Source organism: Mesocricetus auratus, unplaced genomic scaffold (genome assembly GCF_017639785.1).
Source record: "Mesocricetus auratus isolate SY011 unplaced genomic scaffold, BCM_Maur_2.0 Super-Scaffold_100004, whole genome shotgun sequence".
NCBI lineage: Eukaryota > Metazoa > Chordata > Mammalia > Rodentia > Cricetidae > Mesocricetus > Mesocricetus auratus.
In genome coordinates, this window is record NW_024429189.1 from 72,115,164 (window position 1) to 72,141,616 (window position 26,453).

Genomic DNA, 26,453 nt, shown 5'->3' on the forward strand with positions numbered 1-26,453 from the left:
CCCTTCCTACCTTCATGTCTTTTGTGGTGTGTGACTGTGTCAGGTTTACCATTGTTGTGATGAAACACCATGATCAACAGAACTCCAGGAGGAAGGGGTTTATTTATCTTCTGCTTCCACAGCACTGTTCATCACTGAAGGAAGTCAGGACAATAACTCAAAGGGTAAAGAGGCCATGGAGGGGTGCTGCTTATGTGGCTTGCTCCTCATGGCTTGTTCATCCTGCCTCGTTACAGAACCCAGGACTATCATCCCAGGGATGGAACCTCCCACATGGGCTGCCCTCATTTACTATCAATCACTAATTAAGAAAATGTTCTGTGGGTTTGTCTACAGCCCAGTCTTATGGAGACATTTTCTCAGTTGAGGTTCTCTCCTCTCAGATAACTATAGCTTATGTCAAGTTGACATAACACTAGCCAATACAGTGAACTGCTGAGTTTAATTGGGGTGATTGCATGAGCATGGATGGAGGATTTTCACTAGAGCACAAGCAACTAAAATGGGTAAACCATCAAGGAAAGTGACTCTCCCTTACTCTAGCACCTGTTATTCCAACAGTTTCTCAGGGAAGGATGGGTCCTTACAAAGCCCTCCCCATTTCCTGGTGAAACATTGATAGGCCCAATCTTGTACAGGTTGTGTGGCCATAGCTATAATGAGTAGATGATTGCAGTAGCCATGTCATATCTAGAAGACACCTTTTGTAGCATTTTTCTTATCCTCTGGGTATTATATTCTTTCTGCCTCCTATTCTGTGATATTTTCTGAGCCTTGGAGGGATGATCTAGATGTTCCTTTTAGAGCCATCACTCTGTAAGCAGTTTTGAGTGTCTACATTAACTCCCACCTGCTACAAGAAACTTCTTTGAAAAATCCTGTGAGTGGTGCTAGTTTACTGATGTAAGCATGAGTATTTAGAAGGCAATTTGAAAACATGTCCATTTAGCAAAACAGTAATAGTAGTCGTAGTCATAGTGTAGTTACGGTGTAGTTTGTGTCATAGTACTAGTAGGCGAGGAGGAGAGAGATAAAGAGGAAGAGAAGGAGGTGCTCTCTCCTAGATCCTATGACGTCTCCAGCCACAGTTTTTGACCAGGTTTATCATACTGAGTAAGAGTTCTCTCCTGTGGAGTATTCTCAAATCCAACCAGAAAGCAGTTGCTACTCCCATCCTGATCATGCTACTGTTGACCAGCGAACACATCTTGTCTGGCAGGTCACTATTGTAGTTGATATGGTCCACAGGGCCATATGCATGTACTGGTAGTTTATGCATTGATGATTTTGGTGACTCCAGAAGCATTACTGTCAGCTAGCTCTTTCATACTTGTGACCAATTATCTGAATAAACAGTAGTAGAAATAATTTGTTTTAGCTCACGATTGCAGAAGTTCTTGGCGCACTTGCTTCTGAGCCACAGTAGACATGAAAACATCCTAACAGGGAGCATATGTGAAGCAGAGCAGTTCACTTCTGCTATGGACAGGAGGCAACTCAAAGCCATGACCCTAGTGACTTACTGGCTGGCCTGGACCTCACTGTGTAGATCAGCTGGCCTCAAACTCAACTCACAGAGATCTACCTGCCTTTGCCTCCCAAGGGCTGGAATTAAAAGTATACCTTATCATATCCTCCCTCCTTTCCCATTTTCCCCTTTAAATCACCTGTGTCCTGCTATTCTCATTTCTAGAACCCCCCCCATGGCCCTTTTCCCTTTCCAGGTTTCTGCCGTTACTCCAGATTATATACTCACATATGAAAATACCACAGATGTCTTTCTGGGTCTAGGTTATATTACTCAATATGATCTTTTGTAGGTCCACCCATTTACCTGAAAACTTAATGATTCATTTTTCTGTATAGATAAATAGCATTCTAGAGTGTATTTGTACCTTTTCTTCATTATCTATTCATGAGTTGAAGTTTCTTTTTGCTAGCTATTTCAAATAGAGTAGTAATAAACATGGCTGAGTAAGTATCTGTGGGATAGCATGTCAGGTCATTTGGGCATATGTAACGATAAATGACATACTTGATGAGGGTATAGGTAGTTATTTATTGTGGTGATTACTTACAAGAGAAAACTGGCAACTAAGGTGAGTCAGCAGCTTTCGCTACAGGACCAGAAGCCCAAAAAGGAGCGTGCCTCTCTTCTGCACCGCCTTTTATTACCACATCTGTACGCGCCTCTAGTCATGCCCAAAATGGCCATGGCTAGTGGTGCAGTCCTAATGTCCCTTCCTACAATTCCCCTTTTAGTCTAAAGAAGATATTTAAATTTAAAACAAAATTAACTTGTGTCAATGAACAAAATATCTCAAACATCTATCCCATTTAAACCTAAGCTTATCTGAAAGAGATACCCAAATCTGAACACCTCCTTCTAATCCCAACTCTAAAATAATTGAAAACTATCACTAATAGGTGTAAACTGTCCTGCAATATAAACAGTAGGGAAAGGGACCGTGGAATTCTCAAAACTACTTCCTGCTGATTTGGGATGATGACAATCTCATGGGGAACTGTGGGAAGAAAAAGGTTCATGTAACAAGAATCTTAAGTAGGTTAGACAGTCTCTGTTTGGCAGGAGATGCTTGATTGAAGTTCTTGACTGGAGTTCTAGTGTTGACTGAAGGTCTTGTCCGAAGTTCTGGCCAGATATTAGAAGGTGCACTGTATCAGTTCCTTGGCCTGGAGTTGTGTCGAGTAATGTAGTTCCAAGCTGGTTTCAGGATGTTACTTGTCAGGTGGAGTCAATGATGTGGGGCAGTTCAGATGCATCAAGTCAGATCAGGTGGAGTCAATGAAGTGGGGCCCCATTTTCTTTCCGAAGCAGTTGAAGATTGCTGTCAGGAAATTCCTTGTTCTCTGGAAAACTCAAACATTAATGTTAACAAAGAAATTTTCAACTTTTGTATGTATGCATACTGGGAAAGGCAATAATAAGGAAGACAGTTAACATGAAGGAGATTAGACTTTCAGAAAAGAAACCTAGTGTACACAGATGACAGTCCCTAGTTTTGTTTTCTTCTGTCTTATATCAGGCATATACCAAGGAATTGTATAATTGGATCATGTGGTAGATTTTTTTTAGATTTTTTTGAGAATTGTACACAATGATTTCCAGAGTGACTAGACCAGTTGCCATCCCACCAACAGTGAATGAGCCATCTCCTCTACCCACATCCCTGTGAGCATTTGCTGTCTGTTGTTTTCTTGATCTTTGTCATTCTGACTAGGGTAAGGTGAAATATCAAAGTGATTTTAATTTGCATTTCCCTCATTGCTAGGGATTTGGAACCCTTTCTGAGATGTTTCTTAGCTACCATTTTTTCTTTTGAGAATGCTGTTCAGATCCATCACCCACTTTTTAATTGAGTTTCTTTTTTTACTTTTTTTTTAGTTCTTTGTATATTCTAGTTATTAGCTCTATCATATTAGTGTAGCTGGCACAAATTCTCTCCCACTCTGTGGGTTTCCTCTTCACTTGGTTGATGTTTCCTTTGTTGTGCAGAAGCTTTTTAGTTTTATTGGATTCCATTTGTCGGTTGTTGGCCTTAGTTCATGAAAAGTTGGAGTACTATGTAGAAAGTCCTTCTCTACACCTATGTCTTGTAGGGTGCTGCCTATGTTTTCTCTTAGAAGTTTCACGTTGGATTTCACATTGAGGTCTTTGATCCATTTGCAGTTGATTTTTGTGCAGGTAATATTTACAGACCTTGTTTCATTCTTACACATGTGGACATTTTGCTTTCCCTGTACTATTTGTTGAAGTTGCTGTCTTTTCTCCAGTTGGGTATTTCTTTGAATTCTTTGGTTGTAAAATTTGAGAGTGTTTAGACATTATAGGTATATTATTTTATGTTTTATAAACTTGTACATATTTAACCTTTAAAAAGCCTTCTATTTGAAAACTCAGAAGCTAGCCAACTAATCATAATGGTCATATCACTCACTTAAAACTTCTAATCATTAGTTTTCTTAGAGATAATTTTGTTTCTTTTATACTGTTGTTTGATTTTGTCCAGAACAGTTAAATTATTGGTTTGTGATAAGGTAGAATTCCTTTTTTTGTGTGAAGCAAAATGAAACAGATCAAACTTAGCTGATAGATAAACTAGGTATTGCAGCTCTCTATGCTGCCTCCACTGTTGTGGCAATCATGAAGACTCCTGATATTATCTGTGGACAGCACTCATGACCTCTGCTGTTTGTCTGAGTAAATGTCAGGCTCTCTAGGAGACGGGGATATTAAGCAGACTCTCTTGTGCTGGGAAGGGAGGGGTGGGGAGAAAACAGCATGGTATTTATGACTGCAGGAACTATAAGCTGTAATTTCATGAGATCAAAGCATGTGCTGTTTATCTGTTACACTAACGGCTTTGAATAAAATGGTTAGAAAACAGACAATGTACTAAAAGTTCAGGATATTTTAAAGCTTATAAAGGCTATAAAATTAAAAGCTTAGCTTTTCAGTGGAAAATTATTTCATGGAGGTCTTTGACTTCAATTTATTATGCACTTCAGATTAATTAATATATATGAGAAAGAAAAGACATGAAATAATTAGTTTTCACTTTTTCAGCCATATATTAGTTTTCTATACCATTTTCTTCTAAATTCTCTGCTATTTCATAACAATTATTTTAATGAGAATTGATATATTTTAGAGTATCCCCTAAAGACAACTAGCAGCTCCACTCTTCATAATAACTATAGGAAAAGGACTGAAAAGATGGCCTAACAGGTAATGGCATGTATCCCTAGTGTAGAGAAGACCTGAGTTCAATCCCTGGAACCCACATGGTAGAAGGAAAGTGAGTCCCACAGGTTGTCTTCTGACCTCCACATGTGTGCTGTGGTTCATACACCCATACGACCCCCATGTAAGTAAATAAACATAGCTTAACAAAGAAAAATACAGAAAAGAAGTTAGTTGCATTTTGTTGTCATAAGAAGAAAAACCTTTAACCCACCAATTCTCATTTTATTCAGAGTTATAATGTGTAAGTGGCTTTATGCCATTGAAGCTTAGGAATGAACCTTGAACACATCACTAGTATGAAATAAGTCAATTTAATTTCTAATTTGTTTGACATTTACTTAATTAACTTATATCTTGTGTAAGGAAAGCCAATATTAAAAAACTAAATTTTCAAAACCCATTTCTGTTTTCCTTTGAAAGTTATCTTTGCATAAGAAAGCAACCTGAAACCGTTTTTAGAAAGGCTATTATTTATGTAAGGAAAGATACACATTATATTTAAGCCAGTATCATTGGTGTCTTTAAAAAAAGTAGAATCAGTTGGTGCTAGAGAGATGGCTCAGTGGCTAAGAGTGCTAACTGGCTCTTCCAGAGAACTTAGGTTTGATTTCTAGCGCCTTTGTTAGATGTTTGACAACTACCTATAATGCGAGCTCCAGGGGACCCAGTAGACACCCACAAACTCCCATACATATACACATAATTAAAACTGGAAGGAAAGATATTCTTCTTTAACCAGTTGAATGTAAGAGATAGTATTAGATTAAATAATGTATAATATGAATATCAATAAAATATTCTGTAAATCAGAGTTGAGATTAAAACTTTTGTATTCCTTAGCAGATATTTTTCCTTTGCATTAATTTTTATACATTTTAAGACCTTATATTATTGAAGCTAAATTTATCTTTCCTCCTGTCACTCTCCATAGTCATTTTAACTGGTACCCCATTTTTTATATTTACCAAAGTTGGAAATGGTAAAAAAAAAAAAATAAATTGTTCAGTAAGTTCAGTTAAAGAACATTTAGCCTATTGCAGACTAAAATAATGACTCGTTCCTTATAGTCTTTGCAGATCAGAATTTACGTGAATCTGGACTTAAACTGCATAATTGTCCTATTTTAAACTCACAGTGTAAGGATTCTTGGTTATAACAGTCAAGATTATTTCCCAGTCTCAAAATACAGTGGTTTTTGTTTTTTGTTTTTTTTTTTAAGTTAACACAATGCTGGTAACTCCCATCTGCTAAGCTTTGTTTCTCCAGTTTGCTAATAAAACTTCACTGGTCTGCTCATACTAACACCAGGATACTTGTCTGTGACTGGATCTGAAATGCTGCATTGGTCCTTGAATGAGGAAAGCTGGCTGATTAGTCATGAACTCTCAGCACTGTACTCATGCCTACTTTCTAAGCAGTATTGTAAATTGATTGTAAACTTGTGCCATTAACAACAGTCTGTTTGGCTGACTTTAAGTGCCTTCATCAAATGTTTTTATTCCATTTACTTTATACTAAATAAATCAAAGTTGATCAAATTTTATTTTAAGCAAATGTAAGTCATATCTCTTTCACATTTCTCATTCTTTACTAAATATATTCATTACATCTTTTAGTTCCTTTTAAATTTCTGAAGATATTCAGGTATGATAGAATATAAGTTGTGAAACAAGATACCTTTCCTCAAGGTCCTTATAGAGTCCTTGTCCTTAATCTTCCTAATGCTGCAACCTTTTAATACAGTTCCTATATTGCGATCACCCCTAAGTATAAAATTATTTTTGTGGCTACTTCATAACTGTAATTTTGCTACTGTTATAATTGTAGCATAGATATCTGATATGTGACTGCTGTGAGTTATTGATCCCCCAAGGTTGAGAACCACATTATAGAGGGAAATTCACTGCCATTACTAGAGAGAATGAATCTTAATTCTTTAAATAAATAAAAGTAATCCCCAATTATTCATGACTTGTATTAAGATGTCAGAGTACTTTACAAAGGAAACAACTGTGCATTCTGCTGTATCTGTGGCAGTCACAGATTCCCTTACCCAACAGAGTAGAAATAGGTAACAGCATCTAACACAAAGTAGGTGCTCAGCAAACACAAGTTTCTTACCTCAATTTTATAGATAAGAACATTGGAAGTAAAGTGAATTAAGTGACTTACCTAAATTTACACAATGAAAATAAACCATAATTGGAATGGTGGTAAATTTTGGCCTAGAACCTATGATCTTAATCATTCCACAAATAATTAAAGCAGTATATTGTTTGTCCACACAACTTCCTGCATTAGCCACAAGAGATCATATATTTATCAAAATGGGATTGTGTTCAACTTTTAATTGCTGTGACAAAATACCTGATAAGAACATAGGGAAATGTAGGGAGATATTTTACGTATCCTTAGCGCTAACAACTCCCGTATGGGTGTGTTCACGGGTACATAGAACGTGCGGGGTAAATAGAGCTAGGGGGGGAAGAGACTCTTTCTCTTTGGGTTTCAGTTTCTACCTGGAGAGCAGCATGCAGACCTTTGGTTCTCAGCTTTCTTGGCTTTTCACGTAAGTGATTTCTCTTTCAATAAATATCATAGGACATCCCTAAATTTGTGTAGTTTAATATTTCTGCATCAGGGAAAGATTGTTTATCTCACAGTTTCATAGGCTTCACTCTATATTCCTTGGCTCCATTGATTCTGGGCCGGCAGTGAGGTGGAACATATGGAGAGATCCTATGGCAAATTTACTTTCCTCATGGACAGAGAGGAGAGAAAGTAGTAACAGGAAGGAGACAAAGCAAGATGTAGTTCCTTCCCACTGGACCCCCCCCCCGCAGTGACCAACTCCTCCATCTAGACCCCTCTTCCATAGATCCACCACCTTCCAAGAGTCTATTCAGATTTTGCATCATAAAAACATAGTACTCATGATCGTACTATTTACCTAAAGCTTCTCAGCTGACAGCCAAGCTTTCAGTACATGGACCTATGGGGAGTGTTCCACCTTGCCTTCCAAAATATTCATGCTCATCTCAATGCAAAATGAAAAGCCCAGTACAGGACTGGTGAGATGGCTGAGTAGACAAAGGGGTTTTCCACTAAGCCTGACAGCCTGACCTAAGCCTCACCCACATTGTCCTCTGACTTCCACACATACATACACACCCACACACAAATGAATAAATGTAAAAGATAAGAATTTCTCTGTGAAACTATAGAGATTAGAGTCACAATTAATGTCAACCTCTCATAAAGGCTTAGGGGCATGAACAAATTATAGACAAATATAACACAGATGTCTTAGCATTTTTGTTGCTATGATAAACACCATGACCAAAGGAAACTTGAGGAGGAAAGGGTTTATTTCAGCCTACAGCTCACACTCCATTACTGAACTGAGGGAAGTCAGGGAAGGAACTCAAGGCAGAACTGAAGCAGAGGCCATGAATAAATGCTGCTTACTGTCTTGCTTAGTGGACCTTCTTAAACAATTCAGGACGATGTGTCCAGAGGGGCACCACTGCCAGTGGTCTGGGCCCTCCACATCAATTTTTAATCAAGACAAGACCCCACAGACTTGACTATAGGTCAATCTTATGGAGGCATTTTTCTCAACTGCAATTCCCTCTTTCTAAAGGACTCTAACCAAGGCAGATGGCCTATAGTCCAATTCTGAAGTCCTGTTCCTACCTGAAACTTCATTAGTATGATCTTGTCCTCCCTATTTTCATCAATTTTATGGTCTAACTTCTTATAGGAATCATTCATTAAACTCCTCTTACAACGTTCTAAGGCTTCTGTAGTCCAAATCTTTTCAAATTCCTATCACAAGTTGTTTTTAAAGACTGTGGTGGTTTGAATAGGTATGGCCCCCATAGACTCATGTGTTTGAGTGCTTGGGCAAGGGAGTGGCTCTATGACGAGGTATGGCCTTGTTGGTGTAGGTGTGGTCTCAGAGGAAGTGTGTCACTGTAGATGCAGGTTTTGAGGTCTCATATATGCTCAAACTATGCCCAGTGTGGCACACAGTCTCCTTCTTCTGCAGATCAAGACATAGAAATTTTGGCTCCTTCTCCGACACCATGTCTGCCTTCACACTGCCATGTTTCCCACCATGATAATAATGGAAAACACCTCTGAACTGTAAGCTAGTCCCAACTCAGTGTTTTCATCTGTAAGAGATGCTGTGGTCATGGTGTCTCTCCACAGCAATGGAAACACTAACCAAGACAAAGAAGGGATGTCCTGGAACTTGTTATGTAGAACAGGCTGGCATTGAACACACAGAGATCTGCCTGTTTCTGCCACCTGAGTGTTTATATTAAACATGTGTATCACCATGGCTGGCTCAGAGGATCACTTTCTGTCAGTAAAACTAGTACATGCTCATATCTCATATCTGTAGTCCTTTCATTCCAACTGTTTACTCCACATTTCTCATTTATACTTTTTCAAGTGGATCACTATTTCTCCTTTCCTTCAAAACTAAACTCTTTTTATTACAATCACCTTAAAGAGATGTGTGACTTGATGCACACTGGTGTTACTTTCTTTCCCCATAATGAAGTACACAAACAGTCACTTCAGATGACTTAACATGCCATAGAACTGCATGGAAGCACTGCAATTCACAAATGAAATGAGAGTAAGACTAAGATAGTTCTGATGGGCTCAGCTTTTTTGCATCGTAATGCCAGATGGAGTGTTCATCTGTATAGGCCTACACAATGACTAAACAGCATCATTTTTTTCTAAATGTCTTCCAGAAGGAAAGTCTGAAATTTCATCAGACTCATCAGTTGTTTGGTTTCCCTTCATGCTTTCTACATTGACTAAGTCTGCAAATGATCTTGTACAGATCATCTAAATCTCATAGAACCACAGGATCATCTAATCTGCTGGTTTTCATCTTTTTTTTAAGCCGTGGAATGTTTTATGATGTGGGAGCTCAGTATTGAAAGAAATAAATCTAAGACTGGTGGACCTGAAGGGAAACTTGGAAGAACACTTGAGCCGTACCTGTTAGTTCCAGTTTTTATAAGAAGCTCAGCATAGCATTGCTGAGGCTTGTCAGAGCAGTTTGAAAGCTGTAATTGCATCTAACAACTTTTTGCAGAGAGGAACTGAGACCTAAAAGAAGGATTGATTATTCAGTATCAAACAATTTACAAAAAAATTCTCCCCTTGCTCTCACTTTATTATGCATGTTTGCAATATTCTGAACAAACTGTAACTGTTACAGTGTTAACAAACTCTGCCCATGGATTTAGTGATGTCAGCAGCCATTGTACTGTGCACGATGAGTTTAAACCAGTCACTATCACTCACTCCACATGCTACTGTGAAGTTCAAGCATGAGTATATGATCCAGTTTTGGCAAGCAAGAAGCAGTTAGAGGAAACTTTTTATAGAGTACCAAGAGTTGGTGGTGATGGTGCCTGCTTACAATCACAGAACTTGGGGGGGGCAGGAAAATTGTGTGTTTAAAGCCAGCCTGTGCTACATAGTTAGACTGTCTTAAGGAACAAAACAAATATTATCCATGAATGAGATAGTCATTATATAGTATCAAAGTTGGCCTCTTGTTACAAGTTTGAAGAATAATAATCCCATAGATGGACATGACCAGTTATAAATAATGTAAATTGAGTGCCCAGATCAATAGATGTTAGAGCTCACCTTACTTTGTGCTCTCTGTTATGTGATGGAGATTGTCCTTATTATTTGGTGGTTTAAGATGTGAAATGTGAGCATGAAGGTTGTAATGAGAGAGTGTAGAAAGGATACTCATCAATACTCCGTCAATTTGTACCTGTGCAAAAGTCCTTTCAAATTCTAAAAAAGGATTATTCTGACTTGCTGATTATTTCCCCTTTCATTCTTTCAAAGACTTTACCCTATGGTCCGTGTTTTTCTTTTTTCATAGTTTTTCTTTTAGTGAATTTATCTTAATTCAGTGTCAGCTCCACAGGATGTTTTTTTTAATGGATTTTTTTGTTTTATTTTTTTTGTCTTTTTTTATTTTAATTTTAAATAGCTTGTTTTACATGTCAATCCCAGTTCCCTCTCCCTCCCCTCCTCCCGCACTCCCCTTCCACCCTCCCTCCCACCCTATTGCCAAATCCTTCCACATAGGGGATGTCTAGAGTCTATCATTTTACTCTTGGTAGGGTCAAGGCACTCCCCTAAGAGTCCAGGCTGAGAGAGCATCTCTCTTTGTGCTATAGGCACATGAAGACAGATTGTATACCAGGGATAGACACTGATCCACAGCTCAGAGCCCCATAGGTTGTCCAGGCCTTCTCACTGACACTCACATTTGGGGGGTCCAGATCAGTCCCATTCTGGCCTCCCCACTGTCGGTCTGGGGTCCAAGAGCACTCCCCTGTTCAGATCAGCTGTCTCTGCTGGTTTTGCCAGCCCATTCTTTGCCAATTTGCTCATCATTCCTCTCTCTCTGTCATTGGGTTCCTTGGGTTCAGTTCAGTGCTTAGTTGTGTGTTTGCCTCTGCTTCCATCAGTCCCAGGATGAAGGCTCCCGGATAGTTATAGACATCAAGTTCATTATCAGGAATGGGCATTCGAGGTGGTCCCTCCACTATTGCTTAGCTTGCCAATTGATGTTATACCTTTAGATCACTCGAGGTCACTCTGGTGCCTGATCTGTCTTCGATCCTATGATTCCCTCTTCCCCTATTCTACCCCCACCCCCTCAACTTCCTGTTCCCCCATGACCAACTCCCTTCCTCTTTACCCCTCTATTCTTCCCAGGTCCCACTACCCCCCCGCCCTGTTCCCCATCCATTCAGAGGATCTTGTCTCCATCCTCTTCTCTTGGGTACTATGCATATATGCATATCTTTTAGGTTCTTTCCTGTTTCCCAGACTCTCTATCTGTGGAAGTGCAGACTGGCACTATCCTGATCCATATCTAAAATCCATATATGAGTGAGTACATACCATGTTTGTCTTTTTGCGACTGGGTTACCTCACTCAGGATGGTTTCTTCCAGTGCTATCCATTTCCCTGCGAATTTCAAGATTCCATTGTTTTTTTCTGCTGAGTAATACTCCATTGTGTAAATGTACCACATTTTCTCTATCCACTCTTCAGTTGAGGGGCATCTAGGTTGCTTCCAGGTTCTGGCTATTACAAACAATGCTGCTATGAACATAGTGGAGCAGATGCCCTTGTTGTATGAACCTGCCTCATTTGGATAAATGCCTAAGAGTGGAATTGCTGGGTCTAGTGGTAGATTAATTCCCATTTTCCTGAGGAATCTCCATACTGATTTCCAAAGAGGCTGTATGAGTCGGCATTCCCACCAGCAGTGGAGGAGTGTTCCTCTCTCTCCACATCCCCTCCAGCATAAATTTTGATTCTAGCCATTCTGACAGGAGTAAGATGGTATCTCAGAGTTGTTTTGATTTGCATTTCCCTGATGGCTAAGGATGTTGAGCACTTTCTTAAGTGTCTCTTGGCCATTTTAGCCTCCTCTACTGAGAATTCTCTATTTAGCTCTGTACCCCACCTTTCAAGTGGATCCTTTGGTGTTTTGGAGACTTGTTTCTTGAGTTCTTTGTAAATTTTGGAGATTAGCCCTCTGTCAGATGTAGGGTTAGTGAATATCTTTTCCCATTCTGTGGCCTGCCTTTTTGTCTTTTTGATTGTGTCCTTTGCCTTACAGAAGCTTTTTAGTTTCAGAAGGTCCCATTTGTTAATTGTCGATCTCAGTGCCTGTGCCACTGGTGTTATGTTTAGGAAGTGGTCTCCTGTACCAACTCGTTGAAGAGTATCTCCCACTTTCTCTTCTAAAAGTTTCAGTGTGGCTGGATGTATGTTGAGATCTTTGATCCATTTGGACTTAAGTTTTGTACAAGGCGATAAACATGGATCTATCTGCAGTCTTCTGCATACCACTACCCAGTTATGCCAGCACCATTTGTTGAAGATGCTTTCTTTTTTCCACTGTACAGTTTTAGCTTCTTTGTCAAAAATCAGGTGTTCATAGGTGTGTGGGTTAAAATTAGGGCTTTCGATTCGGTTCCATTGGTCTACCTGCCTATTTTTGTGCCAATACCAAGCTGTTTTCAGGACTATAGCTCTATAATAGAGCTTGAAGTCAGGTATGGTGATGCCTCCTGAAGTTCCTTTATTGTATAGGGATGTTTTGGCTATCCTGGGCCTTTTGTTTTTCCATATAAAGTTGATTAATGTTCTTTCCAGGTCCTTGAAGAATTGTGATGGAATTTTGATAGGGATTGCATTGAATCTATAGACTGCTTTTGGCAAGATTGCCATTTTTATTATGTTGATCCTACCAATCCAAGAGCATGGGAGATCTTTCCATTTTCTGGTATCTTCTTTGATTTCTTTCTTCAAAGACACAAAGTTCTTGATATACAGGTCTTTCACTTCCTTGGTTAACATTATCCCCAGATATTTGATGCTGTTTTTGGCTATTGTAAAAGGTGATGTTTCTCTGATTTCTTTCTCAGTCACTTCATCATCTGTATATAATAGGGCCACTGATTTTTTGAGTTTACCTTGTATCCTGCCACATTGCTGAAGGTGTTTATCAGCTCTAGGAGTAACCTTGCGGAGTTTTTGGGTCACTTATGTAAACTATCATATCATCTGCAAATAATGAAAGTTTGACTTCTTCTTTTCCTATTTGTATCCCCTTTATCTCCTTTTGTTGTCTTATTGCTGTAGCTAGAACTTCAAGTACAATATTGAAGAGATATGGAGAGAGTGGACAGCCTTGTCTTGTTCCTGATTTTAGAGGAATTGCTTTGAGTTTCTCTCCATTTAGTTTGATGTTAGCTGTTGGTTTACTGTATATTGCTTTTATTATATTCAGGTACGTTCCTGTTATCCCTGATCTCTCTAGGACCTTTATCATGAAGGGGTGCTGGATTTTGTCAAAGGCTTTTTCAGCATCTAGTGAGATGATCATGTGGTTTTTCTTTCGCAGATTGTTAATATGGTGGATTACATTGATAGATTTTCTAATGTTGAACCATCCCTGCATTCCTGGAATGAAGCCTACTTGATCATGGTGGATGATTTTTCTGATGTGTTCTTGAATCCGGTTTGCAAGTATTTTATTGAGTATTTTTACATCAATGTTCATGAGGGAAATTGGTCTATAGTTCTCTTTCTTAGTTGTGTCTTTGTGTGGCTTGGGTATCAAGGTAATTGTAGCCTCGTAGAAAGAGTTTGGCAGTGAGCCTCCTGCTTCTATAGTGTCGAATACTTTGACGAGTATTGGAATGAGCTCTTCTTTGAATTTCTGGTAGAATTCTGCACTGAAGCCATCTGGGCCTGGGCTTTTTTTTTGTTTGGGAGACTTTTGATGACTGCTTCGATTTCATTAGGGGTTATAGGTCTGTTTAGATTATTTATCTGTTCTTGATTTAGTTTTGGCAAGTGATATCTATCCAGGAAATTGTCCATTTCCTTTAAATTTTCAAATTTTGTGGAGTACAGATTTTCAAAGTATGCCCTGATGATTCTCTTGATTTCCTCAGAGTCCGTTGTTATGTCCCCTTTCTCATCCCTGATTTTGTTAATTAGCATGTTCTCTCTCTGTCTTTTGGTTAGTTTGGACAGAGGTTTGTCTATTTTGTTGATTTTCTCAAAGAACCAACTCTTTGTTTCATTGATTCTTCTCAATGTTTTCCTGGTTTCTACTTGATTGATTTCAGCCCTCAATTTGATTATTTCCTGGCGTCTGCTCCTCCTGGGGAGTTTGCTTCTTTTTGTTCTAGAACATTCAGCTGTGCTATTAATTCTCTAGTATGACTGTTCTCCAGTTTTTTCATGTGGGCACTTAGTGCTATAAACTTTCCTCTCAGCACTGCTTTCAAAGTGTCCCATAAGTTTGTGTATGTTGTGTCTTCATTCTCATTGAAATCAAGGAAGTCTTTAATTTCTTTTTTTATTTGTTCCTTTACCCAGGGATGGTGCAATTGTGTATTGTTCAATCTCCATGAGTTTGTAGGGTTTCTGCGATTTGTGTTATTGTTGAATTCTAATGTTAATGCATGGTGGTCTGATAAGATGCAGGGGGTTATTCCAATTTTTTTGTATCTGTGGAGATTTGCTATGTTTCCTATTATGTGGTCAATTTTAGAGAAGGTTCCATGTGGTGCCGAGAAGAAGGTATATCCCTTTGTATTTGGGTGGAATGTTCTATAGATGTCTGTTAAACCCAGTTGGGTCATAACTTCTATTAATTCTTTTGTTTCTTTGTTAAGTTTCTGTCTGGAGGTCCTATCTAGCGGTGAGAGCGGAGTGTTGAAGTCTCCTACTATTAGTGTGTGAGATTTCATGTGCATTTTGAGCTTTAGTAATGTTTCTTTCACGAATGTAGGTGCCTTTGTATTTGGGGCGTAGATATTTAAAATCGAGACTTCGTCTTGATGTATTTTTCCTTTGATGAATATGAAGTGCCCTTCTTCATCTCTTTTGATTGATTTTAATTTGAAGCCTAATTTGTTAGATATTAGGATTGCTACGCCCGCTTGTTTCTTGGGGCCGTTTGATTGGAAGATCTTTTCCCAGCCCTTTACTCTGAGATAACGTCTGTCTTTGGTGTTGAAATGTGTTTCTTGTATGCAGCAGAAGGAAGGGTTCTGTCTTCGTATCCATTCTGCTAGTCTGTGTCTTTTTATAGGTAAGTTGAGGCCATTGACATTGAGGGATATTAATGACCATTGATTGGTGATCCTTGTTTGCGCTTGATTTATTGTTAGTGAAGTTATTTTGTGTAGTTTCTCCTCCCTTTTTCTTTTAGTGTTTTGTAAAGTATGATTCTATATTGCCTGTGTCTTTGTGAATGTAGTTATCTTCCTTGGCTCTAGGTTTTCCTTCTAGCATTTTCTGTAGAGCTGGATTCATAGATACGTATTGTTTAAATCTGGCTTTGTCATGGAATATTTTGTTTTCTCCATCTATGGTAATTGAGAGCTTTGCTGGATATAGTAGTCTGGGCTGACATCCTTGTTCCCTTAGCGTTTGTAGGACATCTGACCAGGATCTTCTGGCTTTCATCGTTTCCATTGAGAAGTCAGGTGTAATTCGGATAGGTCTGCCTTTATATGTTACTTGGCCTTTTTCTTTAGCTGCTCTTAATATTTTCTCTTTGCTCTGTAGGTTTTATGTTTTGATTATTATATGGCGAGGTGACTTCTTTTTCTGGTCAAGCCTATTTGGTGTTCTGTAAGATTCTTGTACTTTCATAGGCATATCTTTCTTTAAGTTAGGGAAGTTTTCTTCTATGATTTTGTTGAATATGTTTTCTGTACCTTTAAGTTGAAGTTCTTCACCTTCTTCTATACCTATTATTCTCAGGTTTGGCTTCTTCACGGTGTCCCATATTTCCTGAATATTTTGTGTTAAGGATTTGTTGGTTTTGAGATTTTCTTTGGTTGACGATGCTATGTCCTCTAATGAGTCTTCAACACCTGAGATTCTCTCTTCTATCTCTTGTATTCTATTGGTGATGCTTGCATCTGTAATTCCAGACCGTTTACCGAGCTTTTCTATTTCCAGCATCCCTTCATTCTGTGTTTTCTTTATCGTTTCTATTTCAGCTTTCAATCCTTCAACTGTTTGAGCTGTTTCCTTAATTTTGTTGGTTGTTTTTTCTTGGTGCTCTTTAGATTCTTTGAGAGATTTGTTTATTTCTTGAATTTTTCCCCCATTTCATGGATTTTTTGTTTGTTTTTTCTTCTATTTCTTTAAGGGATTTCCTCGTTTCTTCTTTGAGGCTCTCCATCATCTTCATGAAATAATTTTTAAGGTCTGTCTCCTCTTCTTCATCTATGTAGTGCTTTTCAGGTCTTGCTGGTGTTGGATCCCTGGATTCTGGTGGGGTCGTGTTGGTGTTTCTATTGCTGAGTGATCTCTTATTCTGTCTTCTTCCCATCTCTTCTTCCAGTGGGTGCTGGTGGGGGCTTTCTGTCTCCACTGGTCTCCTTCCTTACTGCAGCTGAAGCTGAAGCTGGCCTCGCTGGGGTTGGGGTCTTGGAGGGGCTGATCTCTTTCCTGTGTGGGCGGCTCTTCTGAAGCTGGGCTCGCTGGGTTGGAGTCTTGGAGGGGCTGATCTCTTTCCTGTGTGGGCGGCTCTTCTGAAGCTGGGCTCGCTGGGTTGGGGTCTTGGAGGGGCTGATCTCTTTCCTGTGTGGGCGGTTCTTCTAGAAGCCGGGAGCGGCCCCGAAGATGGGGGGGATGGGTGATGGGCGGGTGGTCCCAGCCGGGGACCCAATCTCACCTGAAGCTGGGCTCGCTGGGTTGGGGTCTTGGAGGGGCCTGTGTGGGAGGTTCTTCTGGAAGCCGGGAGCGGCCCCGAAGATGGAGGGGGATGGGTGATGGGCGGGTGGTCCCAGCCGGGGACCCAATCTCACCTGAAGCTGGGCTCGCTGGGTTGGGGTCTTGGAGGGGCCTGTGTGGGCGGTTCTTCTGGAAGCCGGGAGCGGCCCCGAAGTCCACAGGATGTTTTTACACATCTGTTTCTAGCTTCACATTTCCCTTAAGCTCAAGCTTTCAATACATCTCATCCATCGCCTCTCTCTCCATTCTGTCCCTCCTCCTTTCTCTAGTCCCCTCTTCTTCCTGCCTCTTTCCTTCTTCCTCTTCTTCCTGCCTCTTTCCTTCTTCCTCTTCTTCTTGCCTCTTTCCTTCTTTCCCACAATCAGGATTTTGTTTTATTTCCCAGGCTCCCTTAGAAATCACAGACTCAAGCTGTTTTCTTACCTCTGGCCCTTTAACACAGGCACGAAGTACCACACCTGCTCCTCTGCTGTGGATTTAAACTGCTTGGAAGTTATCTCTCTTTGTGCTTTATTGTAGCATCTAAACTAACTGGTTAAATATTGGTGTTTGCACTCTCCCATTTTTTGCATACTTGAAACAGAGAAATATACAAACAAATACAAGTCTGAAAACGGCCTATCCTGTGACTACTGTAACTGTTGAATATAAAATACCACTGGATTAACTAAAACTCCATTCTGGGGAATTTATCATATATCATCTTTTATACTTTGAAAAAATGTCAAAGAGTCATTTCTTAGAATTAGCGCCCATGAGTCAGGATTGGTGATTTCTGCCTTTGGCTTTAAGTGTCTATCCACACATTGTCTGTCCCTTCTCTTAAACAGTTCAAATGTACACCATGTTTTTCTCATGTGTACACCATGTTTTTCATCAGTAAAGCAGACCTCCCATTTCCTTTCCATTTTTATGCTCCTTTTTCATTTCATGATCCCCTTGTCATTTCTTCTAGCCTTACCTAGTTACCCCGGAATCATCTTTGATTGATCTGTTTCCTTTATTCTTTCTTCAGTCTATTACATCTTCATTCAGAGTTTCTTGTATATATATATATATATATATATATATATATATATATATATATATGTTAAATATATATAAACACCAGTGGCAGCAAGAATAGGAACACAGCTTCATTTCTTTCCTGCAGTACCCTGAGAAGTTCCCTTAGTCTTTTAGGAACCTCAGTTCAGGTAAAACCAGACTCAAATGAACACACGGGAAACTATATTAATTATGAAGCTATTGGTCATTTGCGATGGTTTCTAATCGGCTAACTCTGACTTAATCATTGATCCATAAGCACACATATATATATACATATATACATACATACATACATACATACACACACACACATATGGACTTACCTTTCCGAGAACGCCAGACTTGCATTCTCTCCTCCAGGGATCACATCACAACAAATCCCCTCACTACATTTTCCAGAATCCTCCTAGACTCCTAGTCCCACCTATCTTGCTTCCCTATTGGCCAACAGTGTTTTATTCAAACCAATCAGACACATATTTACAGAATGACATCTCCCAACACCAGACCCTTGGATTCAACACATAACAAGAATTTCAAGATTTGGAGTTTATTAAAAAACAGGAAGAGCTGGGCGTTGGTGGTGCACGCCTTTAATCCCAGCACTTGGGAGGCAGAGGCAGGCAGATCTCTGTGAGTTCCAGGCCAGCCTGGTCTACAGAGCAAGTTCCAGGACAGCCTCCAAAACAATACAGAGAAACCCTGTCTCGAAAAACCAAAACCAAAACCAAACCAAAAAATAAAAAACAAAAACAAAACACCAAAAAACAAAACAAAATACACACACACACACACACACACACACACACACACACACAAATCCCAGGAAGAAATGGACTCAGGAAAAGCACACCCAAGTACTTAAGGCTTCTCAAAGAAGAGCCACCATTTATTCAAAACCAAAAAATTATCACTGGATTACCTAAAACTCCATTCTGGGGAATTTATCATGTATCATCTTTTCTACTTTAAAAAATGTAAAAGGAACATTTTTTAGAAGAGTTTAACAGATATGGATCAGGATTGGATATTTCCTTTAGGGACCTATAAAAGAGTCACAGTTTATTCTAAATATTTTTAAAGATAGATTTTAAACATGGGGGTCTCCAGAGAGAAAAAGAATATGACATGCCCAAGTGGGGATATGGGCTTCTCAATTCAATATTTTAGCGTTAGCCCTTGATATAATTTTGGTGGCTATCAAGTTACATCTTAAAAGGTTGCTTTGCTGCTGTCTGGGGACCAACCTCCAGCAGCACAGGGCTTTGAGAGGAATCCTCAGAGTTGGTATAAGCTGAGACTTTCTATCTGAGGGGTTTAGGGAAAAGGGCATTCACACACTCTGTTGATGACTTCCTTCTTTATTCTCTGTTCGCTCACATTCTTTCTGTGTGCATTTCTACTATATACTTTTTTCCCCCTACAGCTTATATATCCCAACAAAGTTTTTCAGGCAATATAGGAATTACAGTGTGGTTACATTCTGTTTTTCAAGTGAATGATTATAATAAATACAGGTAAAAACATGTTTTTCATCTTCCTTACATGATTAAACATTTTATATATTACAGGTGAAAAACAAATTATCCCATGAACCCACATACATTCATACCCAAGCAACTTGTTATAGATTAACTGTGTGGGCAAGCAAGCTATTCTTGTCCTTTAGGTCTTATACTGGCAGGCTGCGTTTTGTAGTTACAAAGAAAGGGCCAATTACTTTATTACTCATCTTAAAAGGTAATCTTATAAGGGATCTTACAGGAATCACAAACCTAAACTTTTATATATGAAAAAGAATTAGTCAGCTCTACTTTAAATCTTTAGGGTATGTACCTATTCATTAATAGTATTTTAAATCAGAACAATGAAGGCAGAAATGAGTATAAGGAATTAATTACCGCCTCTTGTCATCAACCAATCCTAGCAAGAATGGTACATTAGCCAATGATAATTGGGCTGCTTTGTTCTTGTTCCTTGACCTTAAAGAGTTCCACATTCAACTATGTCCCTTTCTAAAACTTTAGATTATCTTCTTGGGTTTTTTCACTTCAAAGCCATTTAACAAAACCTCTTAGTCCAACTTTGTTATTTTCAAAGCTTAGTCTCAGCTCTGATGTGCTCCAAAACTTGTGAACACATCTCTCAACATTGAGGTTAAGAGAATTTAAACCAGCTGGGCTACTGGGACGAAACTGTTTTTTCTTAATCACTAACCTGAGCTACAATTTATACAGCTCCTTAAGTGAAACTCACAGGCCCTGCTGTGAAACATATCCTTTTATGTATTTTTAGTAATCGAAACTCTGTATAGGCCATCATTATTATTGTCAATTTAGACAGTAAGTTGGGAGGGGTCATCTTCTTGAAAATCCACAGATAAAAATGCTCAGTAGAATAAGATGGTTCCAAGAGATAGACACACAACTATTACAGGAAGTGGAGATTTCCCCACATCACCTACACCATGCTAGACACAAGAGAAATATTGCAGTAACAAGCATGTAAAGACACAGCAGAGGCAAAAGACATTTTGGGGTCTGTAGTCCCATGGCCTTGCCTAAATGAGATTCACCCATCAAAGAGTTTCTTCCTGGTGTGCTGACACCTTAAACCTCAATTGTCACCTGCTGCTCTTCTGCTATGGCCATGGCAGCTGCTTATATATCTTGTCTTTCTTTTTTTATAAATAAGATTATAGGGTGACTCTAGAGATGATTTAGATGGATTATATCTGACAAAGAAAAACTGGGAGCTCCTAAGTTTGCGCAAAAGCTTAGTACATGCTTTTTACTATAAATGGGGTTTCTATTGGCAGCTTATAGCTGGGAAAGAAGAAGAGTTATAAGCAAACATTAATAATGTTGGAATTCTTGATTTCAACCGACAGGAGGTTCATCAGAATCCTAGATGAGGGGTTCCTTTCTGTTCCCCTAGTCCTATATTTTCCCTACATTTCTAACCTGCCTCATTCATCATCTCATGGTGGGGTTAATGCTTGATAATCAGTTAGCCATTGTCACACCTGCTGTGCAGCCTGCATCCGAGAATGTAGCGAGGTGGTCGGGATAGATGACACAGAGACCGGTCGGTTCCTTTAAGAAAACTTTATGCTTCCCAAGTCAGCTAGGAGGAGAACTCCCCAAGAAAAAAACACTTCCCTTTTTAAGGACTTCTGCCATCCATCTACATACAATTCTCCAACTTCTCACCCTCCTGGCTGGTGGTTTAATCACTGGCCCCAGAATCAGGGAGACACAGCAGGGAGCAGGAAGAGGCATCTAGCCGTAGGGGGGGATCAAAGTCATGGTATTTCAGTGAGCAAGCCCTTAAAGGAGCCCTATCAAGAGCTTTATAGCACTGAATTGTTTTCAGTAAACATTATCTCACAGCTGCCTGCTCCCAGGCCAAAGGGGAAGTGGGTTTCTGCTCAAGGTCTGGTGTCCCCACAAGCCATTGTTCTTTTTTCTAGAGTTCTTCCACTCTTTTAAACAAACTAATTTACTAAGCTACACGCACTTGACATATAGTAAGTAGTTGGTAGAGGTAGAAGGTATGTTCGACTTGGTACTTCTCCTTTGCCCGCCAAATCCACTTGCAAGCTATGCAACCACAATTCCTCCCCCTCTTCCACCATCTATATATTCAGTATTATTTCCTAGTTTTCTGTGTGTCTTGCTCTTGTTTTTGTTTTCCTCTCCTATCCTTAGATGGTCTTTAAAATTTTTATTTGTATTAAATGGAGCTGGAACAAGAAACAGATGGCGCATTGGAGTTGGTAATGGAAGAGTTTAATGGGGAGGATGTTTGTATAATTGTTGACAGAGTTAAGAGAACAAACAAGGGGTGGGGAAGCATCCTACGGATAGAAGTGGAGGGACAATGGCAACCACAGTCTCACCTGAAAGGACAGTGAATGAAGCGGTGGGACTTGGAGAAAACTGTAGCGATGACACAGCAGGTTGAGCTGTGAATTCCTGATGGGCCGCTGTTACTAGATTGTGGTCTGGAGAGGGAGCTACTACTCTGATATCTCCCACAGATCTAACCCCACTGGGCTCCAGAGGATAGAGTATTTCTTGTTCTCATAGAGCTCCATGATATAGGGCAGAGAGTAGTGTATGAAGAACATGGCAAGTGAGTAAGGATAGTCAGATGGAGGATATGCATTCATTTCATACATTTCCCTAATTCAAGTCTTACTTCTGTTGTTTAAATTTGTTTTTCTGTTTTGTTTTATTTTTATTTTATGTGTACAAGTGTTTTGCCTGAAGGTATTTAGGTGTACCATCTACATGTCTGGTGCCTGAAGAGCTCAGAAGAAGCTGTTAGGTCCCCTGGAATTGGAGTTAAGGATGTTTGTGAAATGTTATGAGGGTGCTGGGAACTAAACTCATCGTCTGCATGAGCAGTGAGTGCTCTTCACAGCTGAGCTACCTCTTCAGCCCTGTTTAGTTACTTTAATATAAGCTGAGAGTTCTTATTTGCCTGACTGTAATCTAACTACCTGCTTTTTAAAGAAAAGACCTACTGCTTAATCCATATTGTTATTTTCACATTCTTTTATGCAGTATGCATACCCAAAAGTGGTGTATGAACTAAGACTAATTCTCCTGGATTTTGCCTGGGGATTAAGATAGAATTGTATGCAGCTATGGCATGTAGCACTGAAGTATCCTCTTCTGGTTGCATCCCTGTTTTCTGCTGCATCTGTTTGAGCTTCCTGGATGCCACAGGCTTGGGCTTCCTCCTCCCTCAGTGACTGTACTGTTCTATTGGCCTCTTACTCATCTATGAATGTTTGGGTTCCTTGGGCTAGACCCAACAAATGCTATGCCCAGGCTTCAGAGAAGTATCACTTGCAGTGAACTGCCATTAAATATACAGACACATATTGCTCTGGATGCTAAGAATAAATGATGGTTGAGGGCTTAGTTTTAAGTAGAACATTTACACTATTTCCTTTAAGGCTCAGGAAACATTGTGGATGAGGAGGTAGAAAGAATGTAAGAGTTAGGAGGATTTAGAGAAGGGTTGTAAAATATGATCTGGACATGACATAGCCATTGCGATCATGACCTTAGCAGCTATAATTGCCTGTACTGGGCCTGTGAAAGACTAAGCCTGTTGTCTTTAGTCTTGGATCAGGAAGAGACTTGTGTGATAATACACCATTCTGTCTAAAGTATTGACTGCTGGTGGAGTCTGGGAGAAAGGCAGTCAATATCTTCATTTGTGTACCCACAAATGAGCCCACCAGGCTCCAGTGGATAGTTCAAAGCCCATGAACACAAAGACTTTCAAGTTAAAAGTCAGTGTGTCAAAAGATGAGACAGAAAGACATTGAATGTGAAGAAGGGACTTTTAAGGAGGAGAGGTTTGACAGTGGTGGGAGGGAGATAAAAGATGGGGTATATGAGAGAGTAACCAGCTTCTATATACATATATGAAATTGCCAAAAAAGAACTTTAATAAAAGATTTATGTAAAAAAACTTCTGTTGTTAAATTCTGAAGTATAATTTTAAAGATTTAGAAACTCATGAAAATGTCTTGCTTTGATAAAATATGTATACTGAATTTCCTTTTTGTTTCTTATGTTAAGGAACTAAGGAAAGTAGCTTCAGAATTAATTAAGTCCAAGGTCAAATGTCAGCGTAAGATGGAAGAAGAAAGTATAGATCTGATAATTAAAGAACAAAAATATGAAGAGCTTCAAGAAAGACTGAACATGGTATTTGTCTAAATTTACTCAAGTTTATAAAATTAAATCTAACCAACCATATGAGAACTTTAGAATTATTGAACAAAATATTTTTTATTTGTAAAATTAGTAGATATAGTAAAAATTAAGGTATGAATCTTTTAAAAATTATTTGACTTTTTGTCATTAGCATATCTTAGAACAAAATTCAGATGTAATGATTTTAATCCTACTCAAATGTAGCATCAGGTCAAAAACAAACAAACAAAAGTCCAAAAAACCCTTTAATGGAGTGTTGGTGGTGCACGCCTTTAATCCCAGCACTCGGGAGGCAGAGCCAGGCGAATCTCTGTGAGTTCGAGGTCAGCCTGGTCTACAGAGCTAGTTCCAGGACAGCCTCCAAAACAATACAGAGAAACCCTGTCTCATAAGACCAAAAAAAAAATGCCACAGTGGTATCTCTAAATCACTTTTAAGATGAGAAATTTTATAGTTTTAATGTTTATGTTTGTACTAGCCTATATTGGGCTTCCTAATTCATCGTAGTCAATGTCTCAACACAAAGATGGGTACTGAATTGAATATACAATTTACTAAATTTTACATCATAACTTTAAAATTCTTCAACTTTGAAGGAATTGGAATTAAATAAGAAAATTAATGAAGAGATTGCCCATATTCGAGAACAAAAACAGGTAAGCAATCCTCACATATTTTGGAAGTCAGTTAATGTTTCAAAAACCAGTAACAAGATGGGAAGTAGATGTGGGATGATACTTACCTAGGTGTGGAGCAGGCATTTAGCTAACATGTACTGAGTGGACATGTTTATATGTTTTTAACCAATTGAATGTATACTTCCAATTTTTTGTTATTAGAAATATTTTATTTATTTCTTTATTTGATACAGGGTTTCACTAGGTAACTCTAGTTGTTTTGGAATTGGCTATGTAGATCAGGCTTAACTTTAAACTCAGAGAAATCCACCTGCTTCTGCCTTCTGGGTTTAAAGGCATATGCCTTGACATTTACTTTTTGTGTGTTTATGTCTTAGTGTGTACACTTGTATGTGCTCACATATGCAAGCATACATTTGTGTATGCAGAGACCAGAACCTTTCAGTCTTTCCAAAGTGGAGTTTCAGATGCTTGTAGGGTGCCTGGCTTGTTAAGTGGATGCTGGAGACCAAGTCTGGTCCTCAAGATTGTGCAGTAAGCGCTCTTAATTACTGGACCATTTGTTCTGAGCCATCTTTTCAGCCCCAGGTTTTTCTTTTCTTCTTCTTTATTTTTTTCTTTTTTGAATTAGGGTCTCACTTTGTAGTATAGGATGGCCTGGATCTGACTATATAGCCCATGCTGGCTTCAAACTCATTGGCAATCCTCCTGTCTCAGTCTCCCAAGTGCTGAGGTTACAGGCATCAGTCACATATCCTAGCCAAATTTCCATTTTTCAGAAGTGTTTTATTATTTGATAGATCAGAGGTACCTTAGCAAATAATTACTGAAAATGTACTAATATACCATGCATGCTTTTAGAATAATTTCTTATTTCAGTCTTTTCTTGTGTTTAAAAAGTAGTTTGGGAAAACTACAGTTATTTTAATTGTTTTAGATTTATCTTATTTATATGAATGTTTTGCCTGCATATACATATATGTACCATGTGTGTGGCTGATGCCCACAGAGGTCATAAAAGGGCATTGGATCCCTTGAAACTAGAGATACAGACGGTTGTAAGCCACCATGTAGGTGCTAGAAATTGAACCTGGGTCCTCTGCAAAGGCAACAGTTTAGTGCTCTAAACTGCTGTTCTTTCTCTCCAGCCCCTCTTCTCCTGTTTTGTCATTTCTCTTCCTTGCTTTACCCTCATTTGATTGGTGACACCCTAAGCTACCGAATCATTTTATAATATCATAGTTCACGTGAAATATTACTAGGAATATATTCCTGTATCTGTAGGTGAGTAAGGCAACAAGTTTATTTCATTTTTTAATTCTTTACCTTGTTCAGTAATGTCTTAGAATTTGTGGTCCATTTCAAAAACTTACTTTACAAGTTAGGGAACTTTTAGAAATAATACTTAATAGAATTTGTATAACTGTAATTATTTTGATAGTAAATTTGCACTATTAGTTTAATAGTAAAGCATCAAAATTAAGCTATAACAATAGTACCTTAAAAACTAGAAGTGTGGGGGACTGGAGAGATGACTCAGCAGTTAAGAGCACTGGCTGTTCTTCCAGAGGACCCAGGTTCAATTCCCAGCACTCCCATGGCAGCTCACAACTGTCTGTCTGTAACTCCAGTTCCAGGGATGTGAAATCTTCACCCTAATGCACATAAAATGAATTTAAGTAAATTAGTTTCTTAAAAACTAGAAATGTGCCAGGCAATGGTAGCACACACCTTTAAGTGAGTTTGAGGTCAGGCTGATCTACAGAGTGAGTTCCAGGACAGCCAGGGCTCTATTACACAGAGAAACCCTGTTTCAAAACAAAACAAAAATCCCAAATGAACAAACAAATAGAAACCTAGAAATATATCTGGATAATGAACTTAGAAACATAATCTATTTTTATATTTTTG

At 38.9% G+C, this 26,453-nt stretch overlaps 1 protein-coding gene across 1 annotated transcript in view; it reads left to right on the forward strand.

The window, feature by feature from the left end:
• Nucleotides 1-26,453, forward strand: part of Ccdc73 (coiled-coil domain containing 73) — a 108,704-nt gene that overhangs the window by 51,535 nt on the left and 30,716 nt on the right. The window contains exons 9-10 of the mRNA XM_005064544.4: nt 23,767-23,895; nt 24,501-24,560. Coding sequence (XP_005064601.1) covers nt 23,767-23,895; nt 24,501-24,560 — 189 coding nt within the window. The remainder of the gene's footprint in view (nt 1-23,766; nt 23,896-24,500; nt 24,561-26,453) is intronic.